This window comes from Pseudopipra pipra, chromosome 1 (genome assembly GCF_036250125.1).
Source record: "Pseudopipra pipra isolate bDixPip1 chromosome 1, bDixPip1.hap1, whole genome shotgun sequence".
Taxonomy (NCBI): Eukaryota; Metazoa; Chordata; class Aves; order Passeriformes; family Pipridae; genus Pseudopipra; species Pseudopipra pipra.
This window is the reverse complement of record NC_087549.1, coordinates 154,391,239-154,403,331: the sequence shown is the minus strand read 5'-3', so window position 1 is coordinate 154,403,331 and position 12,093 is coordinate 154,391,239. Positions and strand designations below refer to the sequence as shown.

At 47.2% G+C, this 12,093-nt stretch overlaps 2 protein-coding genes across 2 annotated transcripts in view; both read left to right on the top strand.

The window, feature by feature from the left end:
• Positions 1-12,093, top strand: part of SNAP47 (synaptosome associated protein 47) — a 280,665-nt gene that overhangs the window by 220,958 nt on the left and 47,614 nt on the right. The gene's annotated exons all lie outside the window — the stretch shown is intronic.
• The window catches only part of ALS2CL (ALS2 C-terminal like), a 62,214-nt gene that overhangs the window by 47,878 nt on the left and 2,243 nt on the right, over positions 1-12,093 (top strand). Inside the window, 9 exon segments of the mRNA XM_064639885.1 lie at positions 38-131; positions 470-627; positions 4,228-4,296; positions 5,737-5,910; positions 6,565-6,607; positions 6,748-6,809; positions 8,105-8,205; positions 8,208-8,253; positions 11,650-11,746. Coding sequence (XP_064495955.1) covers positions 38-131; positions 470-627; positions 4,228-4,296; positions 5,737-5,910; positions 6,565-6,607; positions 6,748-6,809; positions 8,105-8,205; positions 8,208-8,253; positions 11,650-11,746 — 844 coding nt within the window.

Here is a 12,093-nt window from a genome sequence, read left to right as displayed (position 1 = left end):
CACCTCTTTTTTCCTCCCTCACCTCTCATCCTTTCAGGGGGACTGAGGACATATCCTGGAAAATTGAAGATATCCTTGAAGAGCTTGTCCAGCACCAGGAGCTGGAGTCGATACAGAGTTATTTAGAGAAGGTAAAAAGCTTAAAATAATCCAGGTTTGGCCACCAGACATGGACACAGGGCCGGGCAAATTGCTGTTAATTTGACAGCACATAAAACGTGGCCAGAGGCTTCAAGAACTTCCCTAAATTATGTCAAGAACAGGCTTGTCCCTCATGCTCTTTGGCCACTCATTTTGTGCAGGGCTGTGGAGAAATCTTCCCTCTTGGTTCTCCAGCTGCTGGAAATGATGTCACCTCTGGGCTTGTCCTCCCTTGCTGCCAGGAGGAGGCTGGGGGGCCTTTTGGGGTGTTTTCCTCCACTGATGGCAACGCTGAACGCGTGGAATCGAATTTTCCCGCCTCCTGCAGGCCTTGAAGTCCTCCCTGCACCCTCTGGGCAAGCTGCTGAAGGCCCTGACAGTCGCTTTCCAGGCAACATATTCCGGGATCGGGGCCAACAGGCACCTGCTGACCATGGCACAGGAGGAGGTCAAGTACTACGCCAAGAAAATTTGGGAATTCTACCGGTGAGTCGAACGGGTTGAGTCCTTCCAGTGGGGAGGAGAACATTGGGATGGTGTTTACAGGTGATGTGCTTCAGAATGGTGTTAAATTAAGAGTTATTTGCAATAACTGAGATCATATGGACCTGGAAAACCTTTATTATGGCCATTATGTGGTTATTATATGACCCAGGGGCTTATTGGGAATCTCACTGAGCTGTGGCAGCTCAAGGGGCTGCTGCCCATAGTAACACTTTATTTAGACAAATAGGAAGCAAAAAAACCTCCCTAAGAACTGAGGGCAGCAAAGTGTGTCAGGGCACACAGCAGGGGTGTGATATCCGTGTTTGAAGGAGAAATAGAATCCCAGACTGGTTTGGGTTGGAAGGGACCTTAAAGAGGATCCAGTGCCACCCCCTGCCATGGACAGGGACACCTTCCACCAGCCCAGGTTGCTCCAACCTGGCCTTGGACGCTTCCAGGGATCCAGGAGCAGCCACAGCTTCTCTGGACAACCTGTGCCAGGGCCTCCCCACCCTCCCAGCCAGGAATTCCTTCCCAATATCCCATCTGTCTCTGCTCTCTGGCAGTTTGAAGCCATTCCCTGTGTCCTGTCCCTCCATCCCTTGTAAACAGTCTCTCTCCATCTTTTCTGTGGCTCCTTCAGGTCCTGGAAGGCCACAATCAGTTCCCCCCAAAGCTTCTCCTCTCCAGGCTGGACAATCCCAGCTCTCCCAGCCTTTCCTCCCAGCAGAGCTGCTCCATCCCCTGATCATGTTGGTGCCTCCCTGGACTCTCTCCAGCAGCTCTGCAGGGGGGGTCTCACCTGAATTCCCCCCTCCCCAACTGTGGGATCATCCCAGGACACCACTGGCTTTCCAGGCTGCCAGAGCACATGGATGGGGCATGTCCAGCCCTTTTTCCACCAACAGCTTAAGCTCAGCAAGGCCCAACCCAGCAGGAGTTTAGGACGTGCAGTGTAAGCGCGACGTTGAGCTCGGCCTGTGTGGGCAGAGATTACTCAGCCATGTGGGTAATTAAGGCCTGTGGATCAGAATTAAGGCCTGGATCAAAGGCATCACTGGGATCCTGTTGCTCTTTGATTATCTTTTAGGAGCTCCAAGCAATGGCCCAGCAGGCAGAGCTGGGCCTGGGGCTGCACTCGGGGTGGTGTCTCCTTAAAAAATTAAGAGGTTGGATTAAAGCTTTGGTGTTCTCAGTGGAGCCTCTGAGGGAATGTGAATGTAGGGAAACACTTTTTTACTGGAACAGGTTCCACAGAGAGGTTGAATCTCTATCCATGAAGATACACAAAAGCTGTCTGGACACGGTCCTGAGCAACTGGCTTTAGGTGAAAGGCTTGAGCAGAAGGTCGGCAAGATGACACCAAGCTGGGGGGAGTGTGGATCAGCTGGAAGGGAGGAGGGCTCTGCAGAGGGACCTGGCCAGGCTGGATCCATGGGCTGATTCCAAGGGGATGAGGTTCCACCAGGCCAAGGGCCGGGTCCTGCCCTTGGGCCACAACAACCCCCGGCAGCTCCAGGCTGGGCCAGAGGGGCTGGAGAGCAGCCAGGCAGGAAGGGAGCTGGGAGTGGGGATGGCCAGGGAGCTGAACAGGAGCCAGAGTGTGCCCAGGGGGACAAGAGGGCCAATGGATCCTGGCCTGGCTCAGGAACAGGGTGGCCAACAGGGCCAGGGAAGGGATTCTGCCCCTGGACTCAGCACTGGGGAGGCCACCCCTGGAGTGCTGGGTCCAGTTCTGGGCCCTCAGCTCAGGAAGGACATGGAGGGGCTGGAGCAGGTGCAGGGAAGAGCAACAAGGCTGGGGAAGGGACTGGAGCACAAGTGCTGTGAGGAGAGGCTGAGGGAGCTGGGGCTGGAGAAGAGGAGGCTCAGGGGAGACCTCCTCACTCTCTGCAACTCCCTGACAGGAGGGGGGAGCCAGGGGGGGTTGGTCTCTTTTCCCAGGCAACCATCAGCAAGACAAGAGGGCTGGGTCTGCAGCTGTGCCAGGGGAGGGTTAGGTTGGACATTGGGAAGAATTTCTTTGCAGAGAGGGTGCTCAGCCATTGGAATGGGCTGCCCAGGGAAGGGGGGGATTCTCCATCCCTGGAGGTGTTTAAGGACAGACTGGATGTGGCATCAGTGCCATGGGCTGGGAACCACAGCGGGGTTGGATCAAGGGTTGGACTGGATGATCTCAGAGGTCCCTTCCAACCCAGCTGATTCTCTGATTCTCTGACCTCCACAAGTCCCTTCCAACCTACACACCATTCTGTGATGTAAAACTGTCCCTCAGTAATGTTAATCCACACACTCTGTAATTACAGTGGTACAACCACGGTAAAATTCACCCTTGAACTCGGGTTTATGGGCAGAGCAATAAACCCTTGTTTAGGGCTTGTTTAGCTCACAATGAGTGTTTTTTTTGTACCACACTTGGAAAACACTTTACAATTTTCTCACTAGGACTTAAAATTCTTCTGATTGTGTATTTTTCCGAGAGACAGGATATTCAGTGATGCAGTGTAATGTGAATAATTAAATATTTGCTGGCAGTTTTAGCTAGTAAGAATTACATTTTGAGATTCAGTATTCACATCCTCAGGTGGTTGGTTCCCTACAATGTCTGTCCTGGAGCACAACTGGTGGGAACAGGTCGGGTTGGGTTCAGTCCCACCCGAGCACTGGCTCATGGGAAGGTGCTCCTGAGCTCAGGGCAGAGTTTGCTTCACGTCTCGAGGGCTTTGGGGGGTGAAATGTGGGGAGGGAGACCCTCCTCGCCCTGCTGTGCTCCTGGTTGAGTTCCCTGGGCTGATATTTCTCCCCAAAAACGAAGGGCAACCTGTCCCTAATCCTCATTTTAGGAGGATGAAGTTGGTTTGGGAATAAAGGCCAGGAAGATGATGGGAGGGATGGAGCATCTCTCACACAAAGGTGGGATGAGAGGAGCAGCCTGGAGAAGAGAAGGCTCCAGGGAAACCTCGTTCTAAATTGAAAGAAGAGAGATTTAGATGGGATATTGGGAAGGAATTCCTGGCTGGGAGGGTGGGGGGCCCTGGCACAGGTTGCTCAGAGGAGCTGTGGCTGCCCCTGGATCCCTGGAAGTGTCCAAGGCCAGGTTGGAGCAACCTGGGTGATTGGAAAGTGTCCCTGCCCATGGCAGGGGGTGGGATGAGGTGATCCTTAAGGTCCCTTCCATCCCAAACCATCCTGGGATTCTATGGAATATCAAGACAAAGCCCAGCTACTCTTCCTGAGGAGAACCATCCTCTGATGTTCATGGATGGGTTGGAGAACTGGTTGCTCAAGTCTCATGTCCCTTGAGTGGGAATTCAAGGAGATGGTGCTCAGTGCAGACCACATTTAGCATTCCAGAGGGACCACTCCGCTCTCCAGAAGCTGTGGAGATTTTGGGACACTCAGTCATTCCTGGGGCTTCTGCTGTTAAAGGAGAAACCCCTCAAAAACTTCCACACAGAAACAACCCTGCAGGAATTCCAGGGAGCTTTAATATCCCACCTGGGGCTGGGACAGCTGAGCTCCTCACCTGGGAATAACAAATTATTCCTAAAATAAACAAAGGAGGGAGGGAACTAAACCTTGTTCCTACTGCTCTTTCAGGGGTTTGCTCCATTTGGCACTGGAACAGAAAGGCCAACTGTCCCCAAGGGCTGTGGATGGAGACACGAGGTAGGTGTCACCACTGGGAATGTCATTCCAAGCTGTTTGGACAATGGGGTGTCTCCTAAAACACATCAGGTGCTGAACTCCCTGTGTGGGTCCCTTTGGGGCAGGTTTAGTGCCCACACTTCCCTCAGGGTGCAAAGAGTTCAGGAGTTCTGCTTGAAGCAAGAAAATAACTTCTTTTAGTCATGTTCTGGAGCAGAAGCCACTGGCAAAGGAGGGAGAAGATGTGTTGTTCCTAGAACAGGAAAGTGGGAATAACAGTGGGAGACACAGATTTGGGGTTTTGGGAGTGGGAAGAAGCCTCTTTGCTCAGCTGTCCCTGTTTGGCCTGGATTTCTCTTTGAACCTGAACCCATTCCCATGGGGGCTGAACGAAGCCAAGAGGTTGGTGGCATTGTGGGCAGCTGGAAAAGGGCTGCAAGGGAATTTATTTAGGGCTTTTCCCTTAAGAAATAACAAATGCTTCAGTGAAACAGCTCAGAAAGAATGTCTGGAGATGAGTTTCTACTGAAAGAGCTCAAAAAGAAAAGCTGGAGATGAGTTTTTACTGAAAGAGCTCAGAAGGAAAAGCTGGAGATGAGTTTTTACTGAAAGAGCTCAGAAGGAAAAGCTGGAGATGAGTTTCTACTGAGACAGCTCAAAAAGAAAAGCTAGAGATGAGTTTTTGCTCAAAGAGCTCAGGAAGAAAAGCTGGAGATGAGTTTCTGCTCAAAGAGTTCAGGAAGAAAAGCTGAATTTCTACTGAAAGAACTCAGAAAGAAAAGCTGGAGATGAGTTTCTACTGAAAGAGCTCAGAAAGAAAAGCTGGAATGAGTTTCTGCTGAAAGAGCTCAGGAAGAAAAGCTGAATTTCTACTGAAAGAGCTCAGGAAGAAAAGCTGGAGATGAATTTTTACTGAAAGAGCTCAGAAGGAAAAGCTGGAGATGAATTTCTACTGAAAGAGCTCAGGAAGAAAAGCTGGAGATGAGTTTCTGCTGGAAGAGCTCAGGAAGAAAAGCTGGAGATGAATTTTTACTGAAAGAGCTCAGAAGGAAAAGCTGGAGATGAATTTCTACTGAAAGAGCTCAGGAAGAAAAGCTGGAGATGAGTTTCTGCTGGAAGAGCTCAGAAGGAAAAGCTGGAGATCGAGTTTCTCTTGAAAGAGCTCAGGAAGAAAAGCTGGAGCCAGGTCTCTGGTGCTCCAGGTTTCTCCCAGGGATGAAGGAAATCTTGTGGAGCTCTGTCCTATCCCAGAGCCCAGGATGCAGCAGGATCTGCAGCTGGGATGAGTGTCCTGGAGGTCACTCCAGCCCAACTGGGACACTGAACTGGGGAGGGGGAAGGAGGGGAGAACAAGGAGAACACCTCGAGGTCTTGGAAGCTGCCTCTTCCCTCGTGTGCTGGGTGGTTTGGGGAATGTTTAAGGTTGGAATGTCACTGTAGGATTGTTTTTCTCTGCCCCAGTGACCAGAAGGCCTCCAGTGTGGTCCTGCCCCTGATCCTGCCCTGCTTCTACCCCGAGCTCTTCATGCTCTACATGCTGTACCACGAGAGGGAAGATGACCTGTACTGCCAGGGCATCGTGGACCTCAGCCTGTTCCCCGACATCAAGCTCCTGGAATTCCTGGATGTGCAGAAGTAAGTGGCGTTTTTCCATCCCTGGATACGTGGCTGGGATCCTGGAAAGGACCTGGAGCCTGTTCCTGGTCCGTCAGTGGCTGTAGCACTGAGGTTTTGTGCTGCCAGAGGAAATCCTGCCTGTCCTGGAAGGGCAGCATTGACTAGGGAAAAGCTGCAAATAGCTGGGCTAATTTTAATTTTTGGCTGGAAAACCCTTTTATTACCTCAAAAAAAAGAGCTTTGTTCCGACTTGGGACCGACCAGCCAGAGCTTATAAATGTGTCTTAGAAAGGGCAACAGTGGTGTCTGCTCTGAGAGTGGAGACACACAGCCTCAAAAACGAGGAGTCAGGTGATTCCTTCAGCCATTCCTGCTGCTAAATCCACCTCTGGAATGGGATGTGGGGCCAAACTCCAGCAGCTTTCCCACCACAGCTTCATCTGCACCTCAGGGACACCCGGAGTGTCCGTTGGGTTCAGTCTGGGCTCAGTGGGAGGAGCTGAAGCTGAAAGTTCCCAAACTCTCCCAAATTGATTATTTTCAGGAGAATCTCTGAATAAAATCAACCTGGATTAATGAGCCAAATTAATGAGTAGTAATTATCCCTGGAGCAGTGCAAGTGGATTTAGGGTGGGCTCAGCCCTTCTCAGTGTCTCTGTGATCTCCTTCCAGGCACCTCTGGCCTCTCAAGGATCTCACCCTGACGACCAACCAGGTGAGAAACAGCCCGGAATTCCGGCCCTTCGGGATGGGATTGGGAATGTGGGTGCTGGAGCTTCCTTACGGATCCAGCACCTCCTTGGGAATTCCTTTGGGGCTGGGAGATGTTCCAAAGGCTCCGTGTCTCCTTTCCAGAGGCGCTCCCTGATCAAGGACAAGTGTTTCCTGTCGGCCACCGAGTGTTTGCAGAAGCTCATGTGAGTCCGGGCAAATTTGGGATTTAATTCAATGTTGTTAATATATATGGGGGATAAAACTGAGCTAAAATGGAGGTAAAATTTAGATAAAATAGAGATAAAATTTAGAGAAAATTCAGCTAAAAATCAGCTGAAATTTAGATGACATTTAGCTAAAATTTAGATGACATTTAGCTAAAATTTAGATGACATTTAGCTAAATTTTAGATAAAGTGTAGATAAAATTTAGCTAAAATTCAGCTAAAGTATAGATAAAATTCAGTTAAAATTTAGCTGAAATTTAGCTAAAATTTCACTAAACTTTAGCTAAAATTCAGCTAAAATGTAGATAAAATTTAGCCAAAATTCAGCTAAAATTCAACTAAAATGTAGATAAAATATAGATAAAATTCAGCTAAAATTTAGCTAAAATTCAGGTAAAGTTTACATAAAATATAGATAAAATTCAGCTAAAGTTTAGATAAAATGTAGATAAAATTCAGCTAAAGTTTAGATAAAAATTGAGCTAAAATTTGGGTAAAATTTAGCTAAAATTCAGCTAAAATTCAGGTAAAATTGAGCTAAAATTCGGGTAAAATTGAGCTAAAATTCGGGTAAAATTTAGCTAAAATTCAGCTAAAATTCAGGTAAAATTGAGCTAAAATTCAGGTAAAATTTAACTAAAATTCAGGTAAAATTTAGCTGAAATTCAGCTACATTTCAGGTAAAATTAAGCTAAATTTCAGGTAAAATTGAGCTACAATTCAGGTAAAATTTAACTAAAATTCAGGTAAAATTTAGCTGAAATTCAGCTAAAATTCAGGTAAAATTTAGGTGAAATTCAGCTAAAATTCAGGTAAAATTTAGCTGAAATTCAGCTAAATTTCAGGTAAAATTTAGCTAAAATTCAGCTAAATTTCAGGTAAAATTTAGCTAAAATTCAGCTAAAATTCATGTAAAATTGAGCTAAAATTCAGGTAAAATTGAGGTAAAATTCAGGTAAAATTTAACTAAAATTCAGGTAAAATTGAGGTAAAATTCAGGTAAAATTGAGCTAAAATTCATGTAAAATTGAGGTAAAATTCAGGTAAAATTGAGGTAAAATTCAGGTAAAATTGAGCTAAAATTCAGGTAAAATTGAACTAAAATTCAGCTAAAATTCAGGTAAAATTTAACTAAAATTCAGGTAAAATTTAGCTAAAATTCAGGTAAAATTTAACTAAAATTCAAGTAAAATTCAGCTGAAATTCAGCTCAAATTCAGCTGCTGCCTGTGGAGTTGGGAGCCCCTTTGCCAGGGTTTTTTCCTGCCCGCAGCACGACGGTGGATCCCAGGGAGAAGCTGCTGATCCTGCAGAAAACCTACGAGGAGCTGGAGGGCACCGTGGGCAGGGTGCTGGGCAAGGACTACAAACTGCCATGGATGACCTGCTGCCCCTCCTCATGTACGTCGTGTCCAGGGCCAAGTACGTGGCACCTTCTCCTTTCCTGGGCCTTCTGCTAAAAACTGGGATTTGGGGATTTAATGGGCTTTTTCCTCAGCTTTTGGGTTTCTGTGGGTTGGGATCTGCCAGCTCTGCTGGGATGGGGTTGGCCAGGATGTAAAATGACTTCCTGAGTGTCCAGCTCTTATCCCAGAGGATAATTCTGGGAAATGGGGTCTCACAGGCCAAAGAACTGAAATTAAAAACTGGGATTTGGGGATTTAATGGGCTTTTTCCTCAGCTTTTGGGTTTCTGTGGGTTGGGATCTGCCAGCTCTGCTGGGATGGGGTTGCCCAGGATATAAAGTGATTAAGGAATTCCTGAGTGTCCATCTGTTATCCCAGAGAATAATTCAGGGTTTTCCTGGGAAATGGGGTCTCACAGGCCAAAGAATTCAAAGTAAAAACTGGGATTTGGGGTTTTAAGGGGCCTTTTCCTGAGCTGGATTTGGGTTTCTGTGGAACCCTAACCCAGCTCTGCTGGGATGGGGTTGCTCAGGATATAAAGTGATTGAGGAATTTCTGAGTGTCCATCTCTTATCCCAGAGGATAATTCCGGGTTTTCCTGGGAAATGGGGTCTCACAGGCCAAAGAATTCAAAGTAAAAACTGGGATTTGGGGTTTGAAGGGGCCTTTTCCTGAGCTTTTGGGTTTCTGTGGGTTGGGATCTGCCAGCTCTGCTGGGATGGGGCTGCCCAGGATATAAAGTGATTAAGGAGTTCCTGAGTGTCCATCTGTTATCCCAGAGCATAATTCCTGGTTGTCCTGGGAAATGGGGTCTCACAGGCCAAAGAATTGAAATTAAAAACTGGGATTTTGAGTTTTATTTGTGCTTTTTCCTGAGCTTTTGGGTTTCTGTGTAACCCCAACTCAGCTGGTGTTGCCCAGGATTAAAGGGATTAAGGAATTCCTGAGTGTTCATCACTTCTCCCAGAGGATAATTCAGGGTTGTCCTGGGAAATGGGGGCTTACAGGCCAAAGAATTCAAAGTAAAAACTGGGATTTGGGGTTTTAAGGGGCCTTTTCCTGAGCTGGATTTGGGTTTTTGTGTAACCCTAACCCAGCTCTGCTGGGATGGGGTTGCTCAGGAATATATAAAGTGATTGAGGAATTCCTGAGTGTCCATCTCTTATCCCAGAGGATAATTCCGGGTTTTCCTGGGAAATGGGGTCTCACAGGCCAAAGAATTCAAAGTAAAAACTGGGATTTGGGTTTTATGGGGCTTTTTCCTGAGCCTTTGGGTTTCTGTGGGTTGGGATCTGCCAGCTCTGCTGGGATGGGGTTGCCCAGGATATAAAGTGACTTCTTGAGTGTCCATCCCTTATCCCAGAGGATAATTCTGGGAAATGGGGTCTCACAGGCCAAAGAATTGAAATTAAAAACTGGGATTTTGGGATTTAATGTGCTTTTTCCTGAGCCTTTGGGTTTCTGTGTAACCCCAACCCAGCTCTGCTGGGATGGGGTTGCCCAGGATATAAAGTGACTTCTGATTGTCCAGCTCTTATCCCAGAGGATAATTGAGGGTTTTCCTGGGAAATGGGGTCCTACAGGCCAAAGAATTGAAATTAAAAACTGGGATTTGGGGTTTTAAGGGGCTTTTTCCTGAGCTTTTGGGTTTCTTTGTAACCCCAACCCAGCTGGGTTATAAAGGATATAAAGTGATTGGGGAATTCCTGAGTGTTCATCACTTCTCCTAGAGGATAATTCCAGGTTGTCCTGGGAAATGGGGTCTCACAGGCCAAAGAATTGAAATTAAAAACTGGGATTTTGGGATTTAATGTGGTTTTTCCTGAGCTTTTGGGTTTCTGTGTAACCCTAACCCAGCTCTGCTGGGATGGGGTTGGCCAGGATATAAAGTGATTGGGGAATTCCTGAGTGTCCAGCTCTTATCCCAGAGGATAATTCAGGTTGTCCTGGGAAATGAAGTCTCATTTTCCCACAGAAAACAAGGACATGGAGCTTCTGAAGGCTGATTTTTGGTGCCTTCAAGGCATCATCTCCCTCCTCCATCTCTTTTCCATTCTCAGCAGGGCACTGGGATCCAGTTTGGAGACTGGGAAGGTCTTGGCCATGTTATTTGTTAATTAGCCCATTAGATTAGAAGGTTATATTAATTATTAGAACCTCAGATTTGTTTTCCTGGCTGGAATTGGGTGTAACTCATTCCTGCCAGAGGCTTCCAGTGGAACTGCAGGAATTTGCCTCCATCCAGCCCAAGGAAACTGGATCTCCTGGCAAATCGGAGCCAAAATCCTTGGCTGATTGTCAAGGATTCCTGGATATGTTTGGCCTCCAAAAAAAAAAAAAAAGGGTGGAATATTTAAACTTTTTATATGGAATCTTAGAATTGTTAAGGAAAAGACCTTTAAGGTCAACTCAACTCATGTTCACCACTGATCATGTCCCCAAAGTGCCACATCCACGTGTTTTTGAACAATTCCAGGGATGTGATTCCACCACTGCCTTGGACAGTCTGTTCCAATGCTTGGCAACCTTTTCCATGGAGAAGTTTTCCCTAATATCCAACCCCTGGAGCACCTTGAGGGTGTTTTTCCTCTTTTCCTGTCGGAATATCCCGTGGCCGTGCTGGATGAGGGAGGTTTTCTAAGGATCTTCCTGTAAATGAGATTTGAGAATGTTGGGGCCAAAAGTTGGCAATTTTGGGGCCAAAACTTGAGAACCTTGAGGCCAAGATTTGGCAACTTTGGGGCCAAAATTGGAGAACTCTGGGGCCAAAAGTTGGGAATGTTGGGGCCAAAATTTGAGAACTTCCAGCTCCAAATTTGAGAACTGTGGGGCAAAATTTGACAACTGTGGGGCAAATTTGACAACTTTGGGGCCAAAATTTGGCAGCTTGAGGCCAAAATTGGAGAATTTGGGGCCAAAATTTGAGAACTTTAGGGCAAATTTTGGGAACTGTGGAGCCAAAATTTGAGAATGTTGAGGCCAAAAGTTGGCGACTTTGGGGCCAAAATGTGACAACTTTCGGGGCAAAATTTGGCAGCTTGGGGCCAAAATTTGGCAAGTTCGAGGCCAAAATTGGAGAACTTTGGGGTCAAAAGTTGGGAATGTTGGGGTCAAAACTGGAGAACTTCAAGGCCAAAATTTAACAACTTTGGGGCAAATTTTGGGAAGTTTGGGGCCAAAAGTTGGGAATGTTGGGGCCAAAATGGGAGAACTTCAGGGCCAAAATTTAACAACTTTGGGGCCAAAATTTGGCAGCTTTCTTATGCTGGAGCATCAATAAATTGTGGCTGCCCCATCCTTGGAAGTGTCCAAGGCCAGGTTGGAGGAGGCTGGGATAGTGGGAGGTGTCCCTGGATGATCCTAAAGGTCTTTTCCACCCATTTGTCCTAACTGAGACCTTTTCCTTCCCTAGAATCCAGCACCTGGGAGCTGAAATCCATCTGATCAGAGACTTGATGGATCCCACCAACCAAGGAGGAATGTTTGACTTCCTGCTGACAGCACTGGAGGTGAGGGAATTTTTTTCCACTTGCAGCAAAGCTGGGCTGGGCTGGAATTTTAGGGGCTGGTTTTGTGCCTGGAACAGGAGTTGATTTTCCTGAGAATCTGGAGAATATCCTTATCCTTCACTGACAGCAGATTTAATCCTGAACTTGGGAGCAGCACAGCTTCTTTGGCTGCAAGAGCCCTTATTTTGGCCCCAGAGTTCCCAAATTTTGGCCCCAGAGTTCCCAAATTTTGGCCCCAGAGTTGCCAGATTTTAGCCCCAAAGTTCCCAAATTTTGCCCCCCATGTGGCCAAATTGTGGCCCCAAAGTTGTTAAATTTTGGCCCTGAAGTTCTCCAGTTTTGACCCC